This window comes from Heloderma suspectum, chromosome 6, assembly GCF_057233095.1.
Source record: "Heloderma suspectum isolate Gila_16-S chromosome 6, 16-S_ref, whole genome shotgun sequence".
In the NCBI taxonomy this organism is placed as follows: domain Eukaryota; kingdom Metazoa; phylum Chordata; class Lepidosauria; order Squamata; family Helodermatidae; genus Heloderma; species Heloderma suspectum.
Genome location: NC_139463.1, coordinates 7,281,071 through 7,305,751, shown reverse-complemented (window position 1 = coordinate 7,305,751; position 24,681 = coordinate 7,281,071). Strand labels below are relative to the sequence as shown.

General features: G+C 47.9%; 2 protein-coding genes across 4 annotated transcripts in view; both read left to right on the top strand.

Moving 5' to 3' along the window:
- USP2 (ubiquitin specific peptidase 2) overlaps positions 1 to 11,347 on the top strand; it is a 59,526-nt gene extending 48,179 nt beyond the window's left edge. For 2 of the 3 annotated variants that reach the window (XM_084803577.1, XM_084803576.1), the window contains exons 10-13: positions 152 to 230; positions 1,509 to 1,616; positions 4,141 to 4,261; positions 9,098 to 11,341. In XM_084803577.1, the coding sequence (XP_084659703.1) occupies positions 152 to 230; positions 1,509 to 1,616; positions 4,141 to 4,261; positions 9,098 to 9,185 (396 nt within the window). In that variant the 3' untranslated portion in view covers positions 9,186 to 11,341. Of the gene's footprint in view, positions 1 to 151; positions 231 to 1,508; positions 1,617 to 4,140; positions 4,262 to 9,097 lie in introns of all 3 variants that reach the window. The other variant, XM_084803578.1, reaches the window with a different exon arrangement.
- A 3,432-nt stretch (positions 11,348 to 14,779) lies between these two features.
- Positions 14,780 to 24,681, top strand: part of MFRP (membrane frizzled-related protein) — a 42,076-nt gene continuing 32,174 nt past the window's right edge. Inside the window, exon 1 of the mRNA XM_084803572.1 lies at positions 14,780 to 14,914. Coding sequence (XP_084659698.1) covers positions 14,780 to 14,914 — 135 coding nt within the window. The remainder of the gene's footprint in view (positions 14,915 to 24,681) is intronic.

Genomic DNA, 24,681 nt, shown 5'->3' with positions numbered 1-24,681 from the left:
GTGTGCCTGTGGGAGCTGTCATGCTGAGTACCGGCACTTCACAATTTACCCCTATCCCACTGATTGACACAGCAGAAGAGTTAGTCTCTCACCGCAGCACAGTGCCCAGGTGGTATTTTCCTGCTAATCACGGCTTCGTTTCTCCCTCCAGACCTGTTGCCACTGCAAGGCCAGGACGAAGTGCACAAAGAAGTTCAGCATCCAGAGGTTCCCAAAGATCCTGGTGTTACGTATCCTTTCTCTACCCCATGGACATGTCATTGTCATTAAGCCCGTGGTGGCAACGGAATCACAGACAGAGCACTGTGTGAGTGTGAGTGTGTGTTGTTGGCTGTTCTGCAACTGCCCTGCACAGGTTTAGGAATTTGTACTGGGCACAGAATTCAGCACCCTGAGCTCTCAGCTTTAAAAAGTTATTTTAAATATGCAAGGTTCTAGTCCTCATTGGGAGAGGCCCCAAAGTATGTGAACAATTCCTGCTAAAATCTTGGAAGCCAGAAACACAGATGGCCAGGGATATGGGGCTCCATTGCCACTTACCATAACTTGAGAGACAGTGTGGTGTAGTGGTTAGAGTGCTGGATGAGGGCCAGGGGGACCAAAGTTCAAATCTGCACCCAGCTCTGAAGCTCACTGGGTGACCTTTGCCCAACACTCTCTCTCCCTGACCTACCTGACAGGATAATTGTGAGGGGAACAAATCGGGGAGCGAGGAAGAACCTTGTACACCCCGCTAAGCAACTTGGAGGAATGGCAGGATAAAACTGCAATAAATAAAAAAGAATGAAGTAACGGAACAGAAGCGGAATAACAGAAGTTATTCAAAATAAACTAGGTGTGTGCAAATATTCTCAATTAGATGGATTTATGCAGGATGTAGAATAAAAGAGAGCCAATGTCGTGTAGTGGTGAGAGTGTTAGACTAGGAGCTGGGAGATCCGGGTTCTAGTCCCCCCTCGGTCATGGAAGCTCACTGGGTGACTTTGGGCCAGTCACACACTCTCAGCGCAACCTGCCTCACAGAGTTGTTGTGAGGATAAAACGGAGAGGAGAAGGACTGAGTTGCCTTGGGTTCCTTGCAAGAGGAAAAAAGGTGGGATATAAATGCAATAAACACATAAATAAATATTTTCTTAGAATTTTGACATATAAAGCACAGTGATGCACTCAGTCCTGATTACGGGTGAAGCAGCCCGTTCTGACAGAGCCGGTTCAGCGGAGCAGAAAGTGCCAGGTGTGCCCAGATCCGTGCTCCAGCAGTAAGAAAGGGGCCACGCATGCCCCAGAGGCCTGCCTTCCATCCCACAACAAGCCCGTCCTTGCAGTCAGTGGAGCCTGGTGGCTCCGATGTCGGTGGGGTGGTGGATCCGCTCCGGGTTTCAGTCAGAACTGGTTAGAACTCAAAGGAGGTACCCAAGGTGTGAAGCCCAGAGCAGATCCACCACCGACATGGGAGCCAACAGCCTCCGCTGATGGTAGCAGTTCTTCTCCTTAACGTCTTGCCCCAGACCTGAAGCGTTTCTCCGAAGCCAGGATGCGATCCAGCAAGCTCACCACATTTGTGAATTTCCCTCTCAAGGACCTGGACCTGCGGGAGTTCGCTTCCCAAAGCTGCAGTGAGTGTTCTTCTGGGGGCTGGGCAGGCAGAAGGAGTGGGAGGGGCCCAAGCGAGGCAGGATGGGGCGTGACAGCATGGAAGGGCGTGTCAGTCTTGACCATTCCCCTTCTCCCGGACAGCTTAGCACAGTGGCACAGCTAGGACTGGACCCTGGGCCAATAGCCTGGCGGGGAGGGGGGGGGACAAATGACCACCCAGAGAGTGGCAGGTGATAGGCAAGACTTTAAAAATATATTATCCTTTTCTACAGGAAAGCAGCACTTATTCCCAAGGAAATATGTTTAAGATCACTGCATTGTATTCCTGCAGTCACAATGGCACTATGATTGAAGAAAGTTTCAAATGCAAAACTGCACGTGCTCAGAGAATTTATTTTTATATCAGGGTTGGAAAATGGTTTTCTCTCTCTCTTCCTAACGTGTGAGGAATGTAGAAGCAGTTGTAAAGCATGGAATGGCGGGGTTGGGGCAGGAGACAGAAGAGAAACGTGAATGGTGTGCTTCACAACAGAAGTAATGTTAGAAGGGGCTGTCTAAAGGCGGGCACCCATGAGACCATTAAGAGAGCAATCCTGTGGCCCTTAGACTGCCTCTGAGGGGCCACAGGATAGTTCCTGGATCTGAGGTCAGAGACAGCGCTCCGACCCCAGACCCAGGAGTCCAAGCTCCCCACTCCCTCCCCCTCGCAGCCGGTGCAGAGAAAACCACGCCAGCTGCCTCTCTGAGCTCACAAAAGCAACCTCGGAAAGGAGGGAAAGGGGCGGTTCTGTGGGAGGGGAGGCAGGCTTACGAAGAATCCGGCGGCCTCCCAAGCCTTTTTCCCTCCCACTCCACAGAGCCCCAGCTAGACGGGCGAAAAAGCCCGTCTAGCAAAACTACAGGATGGGAGGAATGCAGAGGCAAAGATGGCCTCCACGCTCTGCATAGGATGCCGGCCAGCTTCTGAGTCCGGAGGCTGATGGGCTTCCCAACAGTATTGCACCCTAAGTCCAGGATCTAAAGTTACCTAGCTGCACCGCTGGCTAAACAGGGCCTCTGAACACGAGGTGCAAACAAACAGGAAGTGCCAGTCTCCTCCACGCTTTACGTGAGAGCATCTGGAGGTTGGCCACTGTTTGAAACTGAACTCTGGAAAATGTGTACCTTATTCCAGTCCAGCGAAGTAATTCTTAGGGCCAAAACAGACAATAGTTTAAGAACCAGTTTGCACATAATGGCAGCAAATTGTGGGTTAATTAACCCACAATTTGCCACACCGTGTGCTGGGTGCATTCCATGGCCATTTTGAATATTCAACCCGATTGGGGGTTGCTACATGATGTCCGAACCCAGACATTATAGGTTAATTGTGGGTTAAAGAACCCACAGTTAACCTACAATTAGTAGTTAGGTTAACTGTGGGTTGTTTAGCCACAATAACCTATGGTGTCTGGGTTCGGACACCTGATGGGGGGTGAATATTCAAAAAAGCTACGGAATCCACCCAGCGTGCACTGCAACAGATAAGTTAATTAATTAACCCACAGTTTGCTGCCATTATGTGCAAACAGCCCTATGATGTGTTTCTAGCAGCTGCATCATTTAGGTTTCATTTTTACTGTAGAGTAGGCACAAGAGCCATGATCCGGATTGGGCCCCTAGGATGGTGGGTAGGGGGAGGCTTTCAAGGTATGGATCAGGCTTCCTGTGCCTACCCTACAGTAAAAATGAAAAGAAGACATTTCTGCTAGAGACACATTTGAGATCATGTCTCTTTTGACTCTTCTTGTATAATATACTATAAACTGAATACTTCTTTGAAATGGGTTTAACAGTCATGGCTTCCAGCTGCCGCTGCCACCACACCATGAAATACAAGTATTTTGTTACTCAGGAGCCCCTGAGCTCTGTAGAACCGTTGTCACTGGGAAGCCAAAAGAGTCAAACAGGTTTGAAACCAGTTTCAGTTGTGAGACTTGCAGAATTGCTCCAGGAGCTTCCACACAACCCAGAGCAATTCCGCAAGTCTCACAACTGAAACTGGTGAGACTTCCAATGAAAATATGAAGGCAGATGAGATGGTTCCTCAAGCTGGGCTGTGTCTGTCATCATCTGCCCCTCTGGATGTCCAGTTGAGAGCCCAGGGGTGGTGAAGAAGGAACTCTCCACCAAATTTCGGCAAAAGTGACAGTTCTGGGCAACTTCTGAAGAATTTTGAAAGTAGCGAGAACAGTTTCGATAAGACTAGCAGAATTTCGGGGGGGGGGGAATGGGGCGTGTTGATCCATATATTTCTGATGCACAACGCTCTTTGTTTTTTTGCACGTCAAAGTAAGGTGTAGAACAGCCTTCCCCAAACTGGGGCCCTCCAGATGTGTTGGACTACAGCTCCCATCATGCCATGCTGCCTGGCAACGATGGAAGTTGTAGTCCAGTACACCTGGAGGTGATCCGGTTGGGGGAAGCTGGTATAACGCATCCATGACATCAGAACAGAACAATGATGGCGTGTATCTTCTTCTCTCGCCCCCTCTCCATCTGCAGATCATGCTATTTACAACCTGTACGCTGTCTCCAACCACAGCGGAACCACCATGGGCGGTCACTACACAGCCTACTGCAAGAACCCTATGTCGGGAGAGTGGCATGCCTTCAATGACTCACGGTAAAGCTGGTGGCTGCGCCTGCTGCCTGTCGTTGGAAAGGAGCCATGACTCTGTGGTAGAGCATATGGCTTTGAATGCAGACGTTTGCCAGTTCAGCCCACTGTGGCCTGGTTCGCACATAACACTAAGCCATGGTGTAGTTTGTTGAAATATGGCTTGTCGTTGGGTCCGAACACATCCCTGCAAACAAACCATGGCTTGTTAACCAGCTGTAAACTGGGAATAGAACCCATGGGGACTGTTCACACAACACAACAGTCCCCTGTGGATTATTTAACCCACAGTGAGGCCGCGGAGCGCCTGCACAGCCATTTGAATATGCAACCCCCACTCGGGGCTTGTCGTGTCAGGCGAACGTGGCAAGCGTGGGTTATGTGAGGATTCAACAATCCTCGCATAACCCATGGTCTGTTTTGCGGTTATGCGAGGATAGTTTAACCCTCGCATAACCCAGGTTTGCTGGGTTCTCACAACATGACAACCCCTAAGAGGGGGGCTGCATATGCAGCCTGGCGCTAGCTCGTCGTGGGTTAAATAACACATGACGAGCCCCAGCATGTCATCCAAACTTGGGCATGGTGTGTTGTTGTTAGCTTACAAAGTCTAGCTTGTTTGAACCGTGGCTTGTCGTGATGTCTAAAACCAGAACCGTGGCTTATCCCTGGCTTGTTTGCATGGCAGAAACAGAGGTGCCCAGCAAGAGCAGCCTAAAAACAGAACCACTTTGAAGGCTGGCAAAATGGGCAGAAGAGAAACAAACCAAAAACAGGGAAAACAATCCATGGTTTGTTTGCTCGTGTGCAGGACAATTCATGGTTAAAGCAACAAACCACGATTAACATAAACCATAGCTTAGTGTTATGTGCAAATGAAGCCATTTTCTCCAAAGGATCTCAGATGGCAGGGCTAGGAAAGACCCTTCAGTGCCTAATTGCCACAGCCAATCAAAGCGGACAACACTGAGCTCAATGCATTAATAGTCTGACCCAGTATAAGGCAGGTTTGTATTTAGGGGAGAATCTGTGGCTCAGCAGTGGTTTAGTTCCATCTTCAGTTAAAAGAATTCTGGGTAGCTGAGCTAGGAAAGCCCTCTTTGCGCCTAGAGAGCAGCTGCCAATCAGAAAAGACGATACTGGACAGATGGACCAATGGCCTGGCTCTGCATTGTTGTTGTTGTTGTTCAGTCGTGTCTGACTCTTCGTGACCCCATGGACCATAGCACGCCAGGCCTTCCTGTCCTGCGCTCTCTCCCGGAGCGTGCTCAAGTTCATATTCATTGCATCCGTGATGCTATCTAGCCATCTCATCCTCTGCCGTCCCCTTCTCCTTCTGCCTTCAGTCTTTCCCAGCATCAGGGTCTTTTCCAGAGAGTTTTCTCTTCGCATTAGGTGGCCAAAATATTTGAGCTTCAGCTTCAGTATCTGTCCTTCCAATGAGCACTCAGGGTTGATTTCCTTTAGTATGGACTGATTTGACCTCCTTGCAGTCTAGGGGACTCGTAAGAGTCTTCTCCAGCACCACAGTTCGAAAGCATCAATTCTTCGGCACTCAGCCTTCCTTATACTCCAGCTCTCACAGCCATACATTACTACTGGGAAAACCATCGCTTTGATTAGACGGACCTTTGTCGGCAAGGTGATGTCTCTGCTTCTTACTATGCTGTCTAGGTTGGCCATAGCTTTCCTCCCAAGGAGCAAGCGTCTTTTAATTTCATGGCTACAGTCACCGTCTGCGGTGATCTTGGAGCCCAAGAAAGTAAAATCTGTCACTGCTTCCATTTCTTCCCCTTCTATATGCCAGGAAGTGATGGGGCCAGATGCCATGATCTTCGTTTTTGTAATGTTGAGTTTCAAACCAGCTTTTGCACTCTCCTCTTTCACCCTCAACAAGAGGCTCTTGAGATCCTCTTCGTTTTCTGCCATTAGGGTGGTATCATCTGCATATCGGAGGTTGTTGCTAATTCTCCCAGCAATCTTAATTCCGACCTGTGATTCATCCAACCCAGCGTTTCTCATGATGTACTCTGCATATAAGTTAAATAAGCAGGGTGACAATATGCAGCCTTGTCGTACTCCTTTCCCCATTTTGAACCACTCGGTTGTTCCATGTCTGGTTCTTACTGTTGCTTCTTGACCCTCGTACAGGTTTCTCAGGAGACAGGTAAGGTGGTCTGGTACTCCCATCACTTTAAGAATTTGCCACAGTTTGTTGTGATCCACACAATCAAAGGCTTTAGCGTAGTCAATGAAGCAGAAATAGACGTTTTTCTGGAATTCTCTTGCTTTCTCCATGATGCAGCGAATGTTGGCGATTTGATCTCTAGTTCCTCTGCCTCTTTGAAACCCAGCTTGTACTTCCGGTAGTTCTCGGTTCACATACTGCTGAAGCCTAGCTTGTAGGATTTGGAGCATCACCTTTCTGGCATGTGAAATGAGTGCAATTGTGCGGTAGTTTGAACACTCTTTGGCGTTGCCCTTCTTTGGAATTGGAATGTAAACTGACCTCTTCCAGTCTTGTGGCCACTGTTGAGTGTTCCAAATTTGTTGGCATATTGAGTGCAGCACTTTAATAGCATCATCTTTTAGGATTTTAAATAGCTCAGCTGGAATACTGTCATCTCCGCTAGCTTTGTTGTTACTAATGCTTCCTAAGGCCCACTTGACTTCACTTTCTAGGATGTCCGGCTCAAGTTCAGTGGCCGCACTATCATGGCTATCAGGGACATTCAGATCTTTCCTGTATAGTTCTTCTGTGTATTCTTTCCACCTCTTCTTAATCTCATCTGTTTCTGTTAGGTCCCTGCCTTCTTTGTCCTTGATCATGCCCGTCTTTGCACAAAACGTTCCCTTGAGATCTCCGATTTTCTTGAAGAGATCTCTAGTCTTTCCCATTCTGTTGTTTTCCTCGATTTCTTTGCATTGTTCATTTAAGAAGGCCTTCTTGTCTCTCCTTGCTATTCTCTGGAACTCTGCATCCAGTTGGATATATCTTCCCCTTTCTCCCTTGCTTTTCGCTTCCCTTCTTTCCTCAGCTACTTGTAAAGCCTCATCAGACAGCCACCTGGCTTTCTTGCATTTCTTTTTCTTTGGGATGGATTGAGTTGCTGCCTCCTGAACAATGTTACAGACCTCCGTCCATAGTTCCTCAGTCACTCTGTCTATCAGGTCTAATCCCTGAAATCTATTCCTCACCTCCACTGTGTATTCATAAGGGATATGATTTAGGTCATACCTGAATGGTTTAGTGGTTTTCCCTACATTCTTCAATTTAAGCCGAAATTTTGCAACAAGAAGCTCGTGATCTGAGCCACAGTCAGCTCCAGGTCTTGTTTTGACTGACTGTATAGAGCTTCTCCATCTTTGGCTGCAAAGGACATAATCAATCTGATTTCGATATTGACCATCTGGTGATGTCCATGTGTAGAGTCGTCTCTTGTGCTGTTGGAAAAGAGTGTTTGCTATGATCAGCGTGTTCTCTTGGCAAAACTCTATTAGCCTTTGTCCTGCTTCATTTTGTACACCAAGGCCATGCTTGCCTGTTATCCTGGTGATTTCTTGACTTCCTACTTTAGCATTCCAATCCCCTATGATGAAGAGGACATCTTTTTTTGGTGTTAGTTCTAGAAGGTGTTGTAGGTCTTCATAGAACCGATCAACCTCAGCTTCTTCGGCCTCAGTGGTTGGGGCATAGACTTGAATGACTGTGATGTTGAATGGTTTGCCTTGGATTCGTACTGAGATCATTCTATCGTTTTTAAGATTGTACCCCAGTACTGCTTTTCCCACCCTTTTGTTGACTATGAGTGCTACTCCATTTCTTCTAAGGGATTCTTGCCCACAATAGTAGATATGATGGTCACCTGAATTAAATTCGCCCATGCCTGTCCATTTTAGTTCGCTGATTCCCAAGATGTCGATGTTCAATCTTGCCATCTCATGTTTGACCACCTCCAGCTTACCTTGATTCATTGATCTTACATTCCAGGTTCCTAGACAATATTGTTCCTTACAGTGTCGGATTTTGTTTTCACCACCAGACACATCCACAGCTGAGTGTCCTTTCGGCTTTGGCCCAGCCGCTTCACTCTTTCTGGCACTACTTGGAAATACCCTCTGCGCTTCCCCAGTAGTATATTGGACACCTTCCGACCTGAGGGGCTCATCTTCCAGTGTCATCTCTTTTAGCCTTGTGTTACATTCCATGGGGTTTTCTTGGCAAGAATACTGGAGTGGGTTGCCATTTCCTTCTCCAGTGGACCACATTTTGTCAGAACTCTCTGCCATGACCTGTCCGTCTTGGGTGGCCCTGCACGGCATAGCTTATGGCTTCACTGAGTTACGCAAGCCCCTTCGCCACAACAAGGCAGTGATCCATGAAGGGGCTGGCTCTGCATAAGATACCTTAATGAGTGAGGAGGCCCCTACCAGATGTAGTACAGTAGAATTATCTGTGCCAAATAAGAAAGTGGGTGGTTGCCTTATTGGGGGTGGGGGTCTATAAACCTTTTTTTTTATTGTATCAGCAATGACTTAAGATGCTTGGGGGGGGGTTAAGTGCCCCTCAGAACCAAATTTTAAATGTAAAACGTTTTTGAAATGCTGGATGTCCCTTTGAACATTGAAAGTGTGCCCGGTTTCAGATATGTCTGAGAATATTTCTCTTGGGCTTTAGTTTTAGGGTTGCACACTCTCAAGGTCTCCTTCTGCTTTGTGTTTTTCTGAAACTTTTTCCTCCTTGTGCTCCCATTTCTTTCCTCCTCCCCCCCTCCTCCACAACCTCAAAGACACTAAACTTCATCCCCTAACAGCCTTTTCTCTTCTCTCTCCTTCCTGCAGTGTTACGCCGCTCTCCTCAAGTCATGTCCGGAGCAGTGACGCATACCTACTTTTCTACGAGTTGGCCAGCCCATCTTCGCGAATGTAGCTTCCATGAGCCCTCCCCCCCATGCCCCAAATCCTTGAGGAGGGAAGAAACCCGAGGACCAGTTCCCTGATGCAGTTTGGGGGTGCGGGGGAGACCCAGGACAATGGTGACTCGAGGGATTTTTCTAAGCCAGGTTTTTCTTTTTTCTTAAAAAAACAAAAAACAAAAAAAGAGGGAGAAAGTCCTAATAAAGCATTGACTAAAGATGCCCACTTTTACAGGAAGCCCTTTCTCCTGCTTCAGGGCTCAGGACGAAGAATAGCGCACCCATCAGCCTCACAGCTGCCCAGGACAAAACATCGCAGTTGGCGGTCAGGTGCACCTCATTGCTCCAAAAACCTCCTAGTGTTATTAGGGGTGGTTTTTAAGTTCTCTCTCTCTCTCTCTCTCTCACCCCTTTTTTTCCTTTTTCTTTTGGTGTGTAATAAACCATGAACAGCAACTCTTGAGGGGCAGGAACCCGTCTGTCCCGTTTTATCCACACAACCCCAAGGGACTGCCCCATTTGGGGGCAAAAGTGTGATGGGAAGGAATTTGAGTTGGCACACCTGGGAACGGCGTGAGTGTCTCTGATGTTCTCTTCTCCCCATGGAACGGCGCGCCACCTGGAGACGGCTGCTGAGCATTGCATCTGGGACAGTGATGAAATTGCACAAGGGGACGGAACAGAACCTCTGCATTTCTCCCCGTTATTGCCCCCCGACTCCACATTCTGTACCTAGACGGAGGTGTGAGGCGGGGGGGCGTGGCCTTTCTTTTGAACTGGAGAATAAAGCAGCTCACTCACCACCTTAGATACCTGCTCCGTTGACAGTGCACTCATATACTTTACATAAACTTTTTGCAGAGGGCCGCTTCATAACCCTGTTACAAGCCCACAGAGGCATGCAAGTTCATGTCCTATGGGGACCGAGGACCTCGAACAACTGTTCCCTCCCACCCCTCGTGTTTTGAAGGATGCTTATTGATTTAGCTTTATTTTTAAACGAACTTCCTAATAAAACCCAATGCGCTTCCAGCTGGGCTTCACAGACTCCAGCAAAGGCGATTGTGCTCTGGGTGAATTTCTACCTGTCTCTTTTCACAACAGTGCCTTGAACCGTCCAGGGAAAACGTGAGGTGTTCTACGTGAGCAAAACTGCCCTGTGTAACTTGCAGAAATGCTCTTCTTCCTTTCTCCGTGGTTCCCTTCCACAAACGCACAGACATGCACACGCATATGCTTCCCTCACTCCTGTCCTGGGACAGAATAAGGCCAATTCAGAAATGCTTTGGGAAGTTTGCACTGGGTTTCCAGGAACACAGTTGCTTAGTTTGGTTTTAGTTTTGGTTCTGTGAGGCAACAAGCTCCCGCCACATGCTGTGTGAAGGCAACAGCTTGTCCTGCCAACATGTTCCTCACAGAGGGAAAGAACTGAGCCAGCTTTGAAACAATGGCCTTTGGTCAGCCAACAGATGTCAATAACCTTATTTAATTTTTTCTCTTATTTATTCTCTGCACACATACACACATGCTTTTCAACCCATGTTCAGAATATTATGTAACTGACAGGCAAAACCCACAGATGTTCTTTAACAGCTTCGTGATGGACTGAAATTCAACAGGTGTGGTCTTTTCCTCTTCCATATGTGCTGGGGCTTGGGGAGACCAGCACTTCTTGTGTGTTTTTTTCTTCTTATCATGAACCTGTTAAAGGCATCACGCCTTGGTCAGGAAAGTAAGGAGGTAGCCTAAACCACCCCCAGATTGAATCAGGCAGTGTATTAGATGCCTAAGTGTGGGCATACCGAATGTTGTTATTGGCCAAGGAAGTGAAAATGGCTGGTAGCGCCGAAAAACCTTTCACCCTTCCTTTTTCCTGTGAAACCCTTCCCTCAGGGGCCTCCTCATGGCATTCAAAGGAAAGCTTCTTTTCTCCTCTTCTTTTGGTCTCATTACAGCTTTCACACCATTTCAACATGGCTGACATGAAGGACCCCGAGGGGAGGGCAGGGTGGTAACGCAAGATGTACATGGTTCGTGTGAGGAGGCCTTTCTCAGTGTTTTTATTTCAGTTTGACTTAATGGCTTGTTTACTGTGTAAGCAAGGCTGGGGGAGGGACTTCTATCACTCATCGGTGAGTCTTGTACAGAAATAAAACTGTAGCTTGATGAACACCTCACTGGGTTCTGTGTGTATATTTGTGTGTATGTGACTGTTTACAGCGCTTGGTTTTCTCTGCATTCGATGAGTGGCAATTGCATGTGTGAACAGCCTCTGCTAAGCACTATGTTTTGATCTGAAAGCGCTTTTCTGCGATGCATCCATGTTGATGGTCCAGCCACATGTGCAAAGCATCACTCGATGCGATAGTCACCTTGTCTTGGACATACAGGTCTGAAACAAGGATTTGTCAAAACACCAAACTGAGAATGGAAAGGAGTCTTTCTCCAAGTCAGGCTGGTACAAGGGAATGGCCCAAAATATTTTGCTGCCCAAGAGAGAGAATCCAAATTGCACCTCTCACACACAGCACCGCATGGTGGCAAAATAGAATCGGCAGCTCGTTGCCCTATAATAACAGCAAAGGTAGCCGTGTTGACCATGGGGACTTTTCCAGAATCCATTTTGCTGTGATACCTTTATTAGGTCAAACAAAGGATTAGCCAAAAAAAATGTGCGTGCTTTCAAGATCACCAGATCTCTTAATGAGGCAAAAGGTTACAAAATGCAGGTGGGGCAGGGATGGGTAGGAGAGGGGAAAAGGGGACTAGATGGTGAAGTCACAATATTTGCAAGTTCAGGCAAGTCCCAGGTGTAGTGTGGCAGGCGGAGTTTGCAGGTCTGGAGGTCGTGATGCTTACAGGAGGCTCGTGCTGCCCCTGGTTATGCTGGAAAGGAGGAGAGGCTGTTTGATCCTCCTGTAATGTTATCGTAGAATCTGACCCCCAAAGTGGGTCATCTTTCTCTTCCGGATGGTTGGGTCAGCCTCGGTCGGCAATAGCCCAGGCAGAGGTGTTATTGCATTTGTCGCCCGTGGCTTGGCTCACTTATACAAGCTATCTCTGTCCTGCAATGCTCCTGATTTCTCCTGGTGGCACAGTATGGCCCGGGGTGACCACCTCTTTCCATGTTATGAAAGATCCCCGAGGCTGTCTTGTAAGACCATGGGGGAATGTGCCTCAAGGCTCCCAACTAATCCCGCACTCCTCCGACTGCCAGTGCCCGTGAAAAGCCCAAGTTCTGCCCTCCCTCCCCAGCAATCCAGTGCTCAAACAATGACCTCTTTCTCCCCTGCTTTGGTAATAAGGGAAAGAGATTTTGTGCTAGGAATCTCTTGGAATGTACACAACTTAGCAACAGTACTAGACTCCGTAAAAGCTGGCTGTTTATGCCAAGACTGGAGTGAGGCAGGTGCTGAGGTAAGCAGGAAGGAGATAGTTGGTCCCCAGGAGTTAAGTGGTCTTCCATTGGATAATGTAATACTCTCTTTATTTCTGAACTGTCTCCCAGCACTCTGCAGATTGGTGATTGGAGTGCTTAACATAGCACAAATAAGAGACTGTAATTAGAGAGCCAGATGCCTGCATGTGAATGCAGGATTCCCAAATCACGAACGAGGATTGCACTCGAAGGGAACCAAAGGTGGATTCTCTAAACATAACTAGAAAATAAAACAGGTTTTCTGGACTGTTGGGCTTGTTTGTTTTTAACTTGAAGGAGGAGGAACAAAGACTTACCTGACAAGACCCATTGCTGCAAAAGACTGGAGCATATGCAGAGGAGCACAGCGGCTTGGACAGTGGCCTGGTTTGCATGTAATGGTAACCCATGTTTTATTTAAACTAGGTTTCATTGCCCTACCCAGAGTTTGTCTGGCAGATGATGGAACAAACCATCATTTATTTTCTCAATCCTGGGTTGTTGGTTTCCCTCCTCTTTCTCCTGTTTCCTCCCTGTATACCAAATGGCTTTGCAGCACTGCAGTACTGGCATGTAAAGAGGCTGTGGGGTTCTCCTACTCTTGCCCTCTGCCTCTTGAGTCTGGCAAAAACAACCCAAGAACAACTCACAATTCTAGATTCACATGTAACGAAAACCTGTGATTTAAGCAACCTACAGTTCACAACCCAACAACTAACTGGGTTTTGTTCATGGTAAACAAACCATAGTTAATCCATTGTTCTGAGTTCACATGTAATGACAACTCCAAGATTCAACAAACCATGGTTAATTAAACCACAGTGTGTTGTTATGTGCAAGCCAGGTTATTATGCAACTGCTGCAGGATTTATTCCGCCAATTAATCATGCAGACCTTTAACTGAGTAATCCATAGATTGAGCACCAAGAGCCCACATTTAATTTGAGAAGGCTATTTTGTTCCTGATATGTTACTGTAATGTTAAGGATGGTTTTTCCTTCAATCAATAAGTGGCAACATTGGTGTGTTAAATGATTAGTTATTTTGTACTTCCTTCGATATCTCCAAAAGGCAATCTGAGGTTTTTGTGATAATGCAAAATTGTTTTGAATCCCATGAGTTGATATCTGTTAAATAGGCAAATTATTATCAATGATAAATTATTTAATAACGGTTCAAAAGCCCTGATACATTTTCTCCAATCTGATTGGTTTGTGGGTTTGACCTTCAGTATTTGGGATCTTTTGGCGAGGAAAGAGAGGGGAGGGCTTGGCCTGGTTTCTTGATAGTTCAAGGAGGCCTCTCCAAGGCTGGCTTGACTGTGTGCTATTTAGAGATGCAAACCTTGGATGCGTTTTGTCATGTGGCCCTGGGGTCTTAACCTCACCAGCTGGTGGCGGAGGAGAATAAACACCTCCAAGAAGGCCCGGGGCCATGTGTGTCGCACGTTGCTTAGAGCGGTTGCTTTGGGCTATGCCGTTTCGGAAGGACTCCTGTTATTCTCCCCACTGGCTGCCCGGGATAAGGGAAGGATGCCAGCAAGGGAGGGGGGAACCCATACACAGTGGGGGCCTCCCCGGAGCAGCAGAAAAAGTTAGGCCAGCCCCTAGTCCTTTCTGCATCAGCACTCAGCAGGTGAATGTGGGTCTGCCTCCCTAGGTGCCCTTGTGTCTTCCACCCTGAATGTAGGTGGCAGGGAAACGCAGCTACTTATGGAATGGAGCAGAGCCGCCACTTACGATATTCCAGCACAGTGACCCTTTCAGGCTGTCGCTGCCTGGCTGCCAGCTCCCCGGGGACACTGGCAAGAGGACACGCTTTGGCGAGCCGCCCCTTTAAGGCAGCCGCTGTCCATGCCAGGGTCCCTGACCTCGTAGTCCTCAGCTGAGCTGGATTAAGGAGCAGGGGGGAAGGTCGGTGACTTTAATGCTTGCAAATTCTTTCATTTCCCATGAGCCTGCCTGCCAGGGAATGGTCTTTGGGGCTGGAGGCAGGCAAGAGCCGGCACTGCTGGTTCACTTTCCCCATCAGGCTTTCGGCTCGTCAGAAAAAGCGAGCCTTGGGCACAGTCCCCACGCTTGCCTTGCACATCCTTGGGGAAGGAGGAGAGCCCCACCGCCGTCCTTCCCTTGTCAACACGGTGGAAAGCAGAAGGCCGAAGGAAGAGCTGCAGCCACAGCAGAGAGACTGATGCCACAGGAGGGGGGGGGATGCAGCAGCCTAGGAAGGGCAGGGGTCCCATCCACGTTCCACACACCCTCTCCCACTGCCATGAAGGACTACACAGAGATCCTCCTCTACCCTGATGCACAGGATCAGAGCAAGGTATGCACAAAAGAAAGGGGAGCACCCGTGTTGGAGAAGCTGTGTGTGTGCTAATTGCACCTGGGCACTGCCTCTGTCTTTTAGAGAGATTTTAGGATGCCTGTTCAAAACTTGGTTTTGTGAATTATTGGTTGTTTTGAACTTGAACCACCAGTGGACCATTCTTTAAATGTTTTTCTAGCGGATCGTTCACCCAGGGAGCAAATGCCCTCTTTGCTTTTGAATCCGTGTGGGACAGGATGTAGCAAAGGAAATGGATCCAGAATACAGCAGATGAAGAAGAACCTTCTGCAGGGTGTAAAAGTGGGGAGGGGATCCTTGGCTGGTGAGAACAGAGGCGGCCACAAATAGCCAAGCGTTTCCCCATTTCAGTCTGCGAAAGTTTGGAGGGCATGGAATTGACAGCTCCTAGCTGGTATCTTTCCAGTCGGGACTCAGGGTGCTACTGATGACATTTAAAGCCTTAAGCGGGTTAAAAAAGGGAAAGGTGTCCCCAACCAGTCGTGTCCGACTCTAGGGTGTGGTGCTCATCTCCATTTCTAAGCCAAAGAGCCAGCGCTGTCCGAAGACGCTTCCGTGGTCATGTGGCCGGCATGACTGAACACCGAGGTGCACGGAACGCTGTTACCTTTCCCGCCGAGGCGGTACCTATTTATCTACTTGCAATTTCTTGCTTTCAAACTGCTAGGTTGGCAGGAGCTGGGACTGAAGACGGGAGCTCACTCCGTTATGTGGCACTCAGGTCTCGTCTCGAACTGCTGTCCTGCCGACCTTCCGGTCTGCAGTTCAGTGTCTTAACCACTAAGCCACCGCGGCCCCTTTAAGCGGGTTGGGATCTCGATATTTGAGGGAGCGCCTCCCCCTATATATGCCTGCCCGAGGACTGAGATCTGTTGGAGGAGCCCTCCTCTGCCTCTCACCAGTGTGAGACATACACTATGGTGGGACGTGGGAGAGGGCCTTCTCTGCTGTGGCACCCCAGTTGTGGAATGCCCTCCCCTCAGAGGCCCAATTGGCGCAGACACAGGTTTCATTTCAGCACCAAGTTAAAACATGGCTTTTTACCAAAGCCTTTGAGAGCTAAATTCATTCCCTGAGTTTGTACGCTTCTGGGCTCACCATCTGGTTGGCCACTGTGGGAGCTGGGGCTGGCCCTTCCATGAGGCAGAGTGAGGCGACTGCCTCAGGTGGCAGACACTGCTGGGGGCGGCAGTGACGGTCTCCTGGCTGTTCCTCGTGAATTCTTTGGTTATCCCCTCCTACTGGAGGACAGAACTGCATATGCTACACAACCCATCCTGGGGCCCCTAAACCAGCGTGCTGCCTTGGGTGGCAATGGCTGCTCTGCCATTGCCAGTGTTGAGGTAAGATTCAACAGCCAGTCCAGTCAGCTTCTATAGGTGGACTGGGGGGAGGCGCCATCTTGCCCTTCACCTCAGGCAGTGAAATGTCTTGAGCCAGCCCTGGTGGGAACAGAATCCTGAGTTAGATATGCACTTGGTCTCATCCAGCGCAGCTCTTATGTTTTTATGGGAGATTTTGCATTGTTGGTGATAGCCTGTTTTAAGACAATCATAGAATAGTAGGGTTGGAAGGGGCCTATAAGACCATTGAGTCCAGCCCCCTGCTCAGTGCAGGAATCCAAGTCAGAGCATCCCTGACAGGTGGCTGTCCAGCCTCGTCTTGAATGCCCCCAGTGTGGGAGAGCCCCCCACCTCCCTAGGTAAGTGGTTCCATTGTCGTATTGCTCTAACAGTCAGGAAGTTTTTCCTGATGTTCAGCCGGAGTCTGGCTTCCAGTAACTTGAGCCCATTATTCTGTGTCCTGCATTCTGAGATGATCGAGAAGAGATCCTGGCCTTCCTGTCCGTGACAGCCTTTCAAGTACTTGAAGAGCTGTATCCTATCTGCCCTCAGTCTTCTTTTCTCGAGGCTAAACATGCCCAGTTCTTTCAGTCTCTCTTCATAGGGCTTTGTTTCCAGTCCCCTGATCATCTTTGTTGCCATCATAGAATCATAGAATAGTAGGGTTGGAAGGGGCCTACAAGGTCATTGAGTACAACCCCCTGCTCATTGCAGGAATCCAAGTCAGAGCATCCCTGACAGGTGGCTGTCCAGCCTCGTCTTGAATGCCTCCAGTGTGGGAGAGCCCACCACCTCCCTAGGTTCCATTGCCATATTGCTCTAACAGTCAGGAAGCTTTTCCTGATGTTCAGCCGGAGTCTGGCTTCCTGTAACTTGAGCCCATTATGCCGTGTCCTGCATTCTGGGATGATCGAGAATTGATCCTGGCCTTCCTCTTTGTGACAACCTTTCAAGTACTTGAAGAGCGCTGTCCTATCTCCCCTCAGTCTTCTCTTCTCAAGGCTAAACATGCCCATTTCTTTCAGTCTCCCCTCATAGGGCTTTGTTTCCAGTCCCCTGATCATCTTTGTTGCCCTCCTCTGAACCCTCTCCAGCTTGTCTGCATCCTTCTTAAAGTGCGGTGCCCAGAACTGGACACAGTACTGCAGATGAGACCTAACCAGTGCTGAGTAGAGGGGAACTAGTACTTCCCAGGATTTGGAAGTTATGCTTCTATTAATGCAGCCCCAAATAGCATTTGCCTTTTTTGCAGCCACATCACATTGTTGGCTCATCTTCAGCTTGTGATTGACAACAATTCCAAGATCCTCTCGCCTGCAGTGTTGTTGAGCCAAGTATTCCCCGTCTTGTAACTGTGCATATGTAGGGATGTATGAAATTGGCCTTACCTGGCTCCGCCGGGTTCTGCTGAGGGGGGGAGGTGCTCTGTCCCTCCCCCCGGAATCCTGGCCGGCCAGCTCCACTCCGCGGGGATTCCACGGAGCCACTGGCCAGCTCTGCCAGCAGCCGGACATCCGGCTGCTGGCTAGCAGGGACGCAAATGGCGGCGGCCGTAGCTGCCGCCATTTGCGTCCCTATAGTCAGCCGTGATAGGCTACATAAATCTTTACATAGCCTATCACGTCTGACTTTAAAAATAAAAAACAAAACACGTGTACACAAATGGCGGCGGCTATGGCCACCGCCATTTGCGTTCCTTATTTTGGCCCGTCTTAGTCTACGTAAATATTTACGTAGACTAAGACGGCGAAAATAAGGGGAACGCAAATAGCGTAGCGGACGCTATTTGCGTTCCCCCTTATTTTCGCCGTCTTAGTCTACATAAATATTTACATAGACTAAGTTGGGCCAAAATAAGGAATGCAAATGGCGGTGGCTGTAGCCGCCGCCATTTGCGTACACGCATTTTTTTGTTTTTAAAGTCAGACGTTATAGGCTACGTAAAGATTTACGTAGCCTATCACGTCATTTTTGTTTTTGTTTTTAACCTAGCCATGATAGGCTACGTAAATCTTTATGTAGCCTATCACGTCTTTTTTTTTCTTTTTAACACTGGAAATGGCGGCGGCGGCAGCCAGTCGGAAGACCGGCCGCCGCCGCCACCGAAGCCACCGCCGGAGCCGCTGCCACCCGGAAGATCCGCCCCAGGTAAGTCTCGTCCTGGGGGGGATCCGTGGGGGGGCGGGGAGGCAGGCCGTTCCGCCACGGAGTTCGGGGGGCCGAATGCACTGGCATTCGGCCTCACCGAGATCTGTGGCAGAATTCTCTGCCATCCCTATATATGGTTTCTCTTTCCTAGGTGCAGAACTTGGCATTTATCCCTATTGATCATACATGTGTGTTTTAGTATAACTGCAACCAAAACAACAAACGCTTCCCCACAGTGCTGCCACAAGCTCTCCTGCTGCCTGAGGCAGGAGAGCACACGTGCGGCCACCTGCCATTGTCACCTGCCCCCTCCTGCTCCCCCCTTCCCGTTCACATGCTCACCATGTCTGTCTCCCTCCCACCCTGGCCCACTCCACTCACCCCTTTGGTGCTGTGTCTCCCACCTTGTTGCCACTCTCTGGAGAGCTGCATTGGCTGGAGAAGTTGTGGGAGGGAGTGTCCCCAAAGGTCCGCTTCCCCAGCTTACAAATCAGTGGAAGAGAGAGGACTGCGGAGTAAATGAATTCAGCATGCAAAAGGCAGAGTAGACCTTCAGCAAGGGGTGAGGGATGAAAGGAAATAACCCTGTGTATAAGGATTAGGATATTACAAGTTCATCCTTGTTCTCGACTGTGAAATATTAGGATGGGTTAAAGACTCCCCAAAGGACTCTCTTCTCAGTTAGTCACTTTCAGGGCTTGGAGTGGTTGTGGGGTTGGGAGATGGTCACCACAAGGCAATGAAAAGTGAGTTAAAGTATTTGGGGAAGCACTGAGATAGTGCACTACACCTGTCCGTTGGAATACACGCCATGCGACTCAGACTCAACACAGCATAGTTGCTGGAGGCTGGTGGTGCCAATGTCAGTGAGTGGTGAATCTGCTCTGGGTTTCAGTCAGAGCCAGTCAGAACTCCGAAGGAACTATCTAAAGTCAGAACTTTAGAGTTTTGACTGATTCGGACTGAAACCCGGAGTGGATTCGCCGCCCCACCGACATCAGAGCCACCAGCCCCCACTGTTGCTAAGAGTGGGAGAAGGGAATTGGGATGTTCTGAGTCGGTGGCCCTAGTCAAGAAGACACGGTTTCCCAGCCTTAGCCTCCCCAGACACACCGCAGCACCATCTGCCACATGGGAATAATACGCATTATACTGTATTGAAATGCGTTTCATCGTTTTCATCTGTTTTAAATTGTTTTGTAAGCCGCTTCGAGTGCCACTTTTTGGTAGAAAGGCAGGGTATAAATCAAATAAATAAATAAAGTAAATAATATTGGTCTGCTTTGCAGGGTGGATGTTGAAGGAAAACCTTTTAAGCCATGGGCACATTTGGCAATATGAGAAACAATCCTGGGCACCGCCACAAAATTGCTTCTATGGGAGGGATGGCAAAAGGACAAGTAACCTGCCCAAAAGACTGAGGAGAAGACAGAGGTGGAGTCTGAGCCCAACGCACTAAACAACTCCTTTGAACCCACAGGTTTTCAGTGCCAATAGAAATCAGTTTCACAGCCATCCCAGCGGCCAGTAAGCAGTCAAAACCAGTCAGAACTCTAAAGGAGGTCGCCAAAGTGCTGAACCCCATCCCCCAAAATGGGTGTAGCACCTTGGATAGTTTCTTTAGAGATCTGATTGGTTCTGACAGAAACCCAGAGTGGATTCACCACCCCACTGGCATAGGACCCACCATCCTCCACTGCTGGTAAGAGAATTTATGAATTAAAAAGAAAAAAAGTAGGAGGGGGAGGGCACCTTGGCAGGTCCCCAGAAAGGTGCCCGGGGGCACATTGGTGTCCACAGGCACCACGTTGCCTACCTCTGTTGCAAGGTTTACTGAGATCATGGAGGCAGAATGCTTAAAACAACCCAGAATCCTCCCATATGAATGCAATTAGCAGTGTGACTTTTTCCATGCACTTGTGCGTATTGCTGATAGTAACATGTTATTTATTCCTTATGGGCTGGGTTAATGTAAAAGTGCTTGCTTGCGTGCTCTCCCCGAAATAAACCCAATTATCCTATTGTGAAAGTATGCCGGAGTGGATCCAGCATGTTCTTTCCCTGTCGGAAGCCACGCCGTCTTGGCTTGAAGAACGTCTACCCAGCAGGGAGGGGAGGGTGGAGGTGCAATCTAGCATCTACAGGCTCTCTTTTCAAGGCAAGACTTCCTTGCTTTGTAGTCAGGGCTTTCAAGCGTTTAAAAATTCTGAGCAGTGTTTCACGTATGTAGGATTGCATCCTGACAAATGCTCAGGGCTGGATTCTTGTTGAAGTATTTTCAGCTGCTTTACTGTTTCATTCCTTTGCTGTTTTGTTGATGTTCGTGTTGGTTCTGTCCGGTGGTTCCTCCACTGAGATCAGGGTAGTGTTTTATATGGATTCTCCCTCATGCAAGGCTAATGTGACTTTATATTGAACATGCAAGTTTTTTAAAATGCATATAGCATCAGCTGGGGTGTTGCAGGGTGGGGTGGGGGTGAGGGGAGATAATGATCAGAATCCCCCAAGACATGGAGGGGGAAATGCGACCTTTTCCTCCTCTGTGGAGGGAAAGTTTAACTCTTTCCTCCCTGAAGAAAATTCCTCCTCAGATGGGGCTCTTTGCATCAGAAGACAATTCCCCTTGGCACCAATGAGGGATCCCCCCCTGCCAACATCACCACCACACACACAAACACAGCAAAAAACATTCAGATAAGGGATTTTCTGAGGAAGGGACAAAAGGATTATATTCCCTCTCTACCGGATCCTGTTAGCCCCCCCACCCCAAATGGACCCCCCTGCACACACAAAACATATTAAACACTTATTTGTTCAACCAAGTCTTTCCTGATTTTCTGCCCAGTGTACTGATACTTTTTTTGTTTTGTTGTGGTTTTCTATTTCAAATTTTATTGCTACGTTACTGAATTTTGTACACTCCTCTGGAATTTGTTAATGAAGGACGGCATAGAAATATTTTAAATAAACGCATAATGGGGTACAATCTTATGCTATGCTGGGGAATGCTGGGAGTTGGAGGACTTTTTTTCTGACTAAACATGCATAGGATTGCACCCTAAATACATTAACCTTTGGTTAATTTGGCCCTGAGTCAGAGAGAACCCTGCCCCCTGTCCCCATTGGCCACAAAGCCATTTTACACAGGGATCTCACCACCTTTAATTCTGCTCCAGCTTTGAGGCCCAAATACTTGTCAGTCACCTCTTCAGTCACACAGTGGCCTGGTTCACACATAACACTAACCCATGGTTTATTTAACCCATGGTTACCCCATGGTTTATTGCCCTACCCAGGGTTTGTCTGGCAGACAATCAAACCATGATTTGTTTTCCCCATCTCAGAGTGTTTGGGTTGTGCCCTCTGGGATGTTATACCACGGGTTGTTTGTTTCTGTCCTCCCTCGCCTGCTCCTTCCCTGTATCCCAAATGCCTTTGCGGCACTGTCGTACTGGCATGCAGAGTGACTGGTTTGTTTTTGTTGCTGTTGTTTTTACTGCTCTTCTCTGCTGCCTGTGTAGCCCCCAGACAACCCATGGTTCTGCCTTCACATGTAACAACTTTGTTGTTTATTCGGTCAGTCGCTTCCGACTCTTCATGACTTCATGGACCAGCCCATGCCAGAGCTTCCTGTTGGCCATCGCCACCCCCAGCTCCCCCAAGGTCGTGTCCGTCACCTCCAGAATATCATCCATCCATCTTGCCCTTGGTCAGCCCCTCTTCCTTTTGCATCAGCATCTTCTCCAAGGTATCCTGCTTCTCATTATGTGGCCAAAGTACTTCAGTTGTGCCTTTAATATCATTCACTCAAGTGAGCAGTCTGGCTTGATTTCCTGGAGTATGGACTGGTTTGATCTTCTTGCAGTCCAAGGCACTCTCAGAATTTTCCTCCAGCACCACAGTTCAAAAGCATCGATCTTCCTTCACTCAGCCTTCCTTATGGTCCAGCTCTCGCAGCCATAGGTTACTACGGGGAATACCATTGCTTTAACTATGCGGACCTTTGTTGTCAGTGTGATGTCTCTGCTCTTCACTATTTTATCAAGATTTGTCATTGCTCTCCTCCCAAGAAGTAAACGCCTTCTGATTTCCTGGCTGCAGTCAGCATCTGCAGTAATCTTTGCGCCTAGAAAGACAAAGTCTGTCACTGCCTCCACGTTTTCTCCCTGTATTTGCCAGTTATCAATCAAGCTGGTTGCCATAATCTTGGTTTTTTTGAGGTTTAACTGCAACCCAGCTTTTGCACTTTCTTCTTTCACCTTCATCATGAGGTTCCTCAGCTCCTCCTCGCTTTCAGCCATCAAAGTGGTATCATCTGCATATCGGAGATTGTTAATGTTTCTTCCAGCGATTTTAACTCCAGCCTTGGCTTCATCAAGCCCAGCACGTCGCATGATGTGTTCTGCGTACAGGTTGAATAGGTAGGGTGAGAGTATACAGCCCTGCCGTACTCCTTTCCCAATCTTAAACCAGTCCGTTGTTCCGTGGTCTGTTCTTACCGTTGCTAATTGGTCGTTATACAGATTCCTCAGGAGGCAGACAAAATGACTTGGTATCCCCATACCATCAAGAATTTGCCAAGATTTGTTATGATCCACACAGTCAAAGGCTTTAGAATAGTCAATAAAACAGAAATAGATGTTTTTCTGAAACTCCCTGGCTTTCTCCATTATCCAGCGGATATTGGCAATTTGGTCTCGAGTTCCTCTGCCTTTTCTAAACCCAGCTTGTACATCTGGCAATTCTCGTTCCATGAATTGCTGGAGTCTACCTTGCAAGATCTTGAGCATTACCTTACTGGCATGTGAAATAAGTGCCACTGTTCGATAGTTTGAACATTCTTTGGTGCTTCCCTTTTTTGGTATGGGGATATAAGTTGATTTTTTCCAGTCTGTTGGCCATTCTTGTGTTTTCCAAATTTGCTGGCAAATGGCATGCATCACCTTGACAGCATCATCATCTTGCAAGATTTTAAATAGTTCAGCTGGGATACCGTCATCTCCTGCTGCCTTGTTATTAGCAATGCTTCTTGTGGCCCATTCAACCTCACTCTTCAGGATGTTGCTCACTGACCACACCGTCAAATCTATCCCCGATATTATTATCCTTCCTATACAGATCTTCCATATATTCTTGCCACCTTTTCTTGATCTCTTCTGCTTCTGTTAGGTCCTTGTCATCTTTGTTTTTGATCATACCCATTTTTGCCTGGAATTTACCTCCGATGTTTCGAATTTTCTGGAAGAGGTCTCTTGTCCTTCCTATTCTATTATCTTCTTCCGCTTCTGCGCATTGCTTGTTTAAAAATAATTCCTGATCTCTTCTGGCTAACCTCTGGAATTTTGCATTTAATTGGGCATATCTCCCCCTATCACTGTTGCCTTTTGCTTTCCTTCTTTCTTGGGCTGCTTCCAGTGTCTCAGCAGACAGCCATCTTGCCTTCTTGGTTTTCTTTTTCTTTGGGATGTTGTTTGTTGCCGCCTCCTGAACAATGTTGCGAACTTCTGTCCATAGTTCTTCCGGGACCCTATCTACTAAATCTAGTCCCTTAACTCTATTCTTCACCTCCACTGCATATTCATTAGGAATATTCGTGAGCTCATATCTAACTGATCTGTGGGTCTTCCCTATTATCTTTAGTCTGATTCTAAATTGTGCAATAAGAAGTTTGTGATCTGAACTACAATCAGCTCCAGGTCTTGTTTTTACTGACTGCATAGATGTCCGCCACCTTTGGCTACAAAGGATGTAGTCAATCTGATTTTGGTGTCGACCATCTGGTGAAGTCCATGTATAAAGTCGTCTCTTAGGTTGTTGGAAGAGAGTGTTTGTTATGCACAGTGAGTTGTCTTGGCAAAATTCTATCAGCCTATGTCCTGCTTCATTTTGTTCTCTCAGACCATGCTTGCCTGTAATTCCAGGTGTCATTTGACTACCCACCTTAGCATTCCAGTCTCCTGTAATGAAAATAACATCTTTCTTTGGCGTACTGTCCAGTAGGTGTTGCAGATCCTCATAGAACTGATCTACTTCTGCTTCTTCAGCATCTGTGGTTGGGGCATATATTTGGATCACTTTGATGTTAAATGGCTTACCCTGAATTCGAATTGAGATCATTCTGTCATTTGTTGGATTGTATCCAAGCACTGCTTTAGCCACTTTATTAATTATGAAGGCTACTCCATTTCTTCTGTGGTCCTCTTGTCCACAGTAGTAGATCTGGTGGTCATTTGATGTGAAGTGGCCCATTCCAGT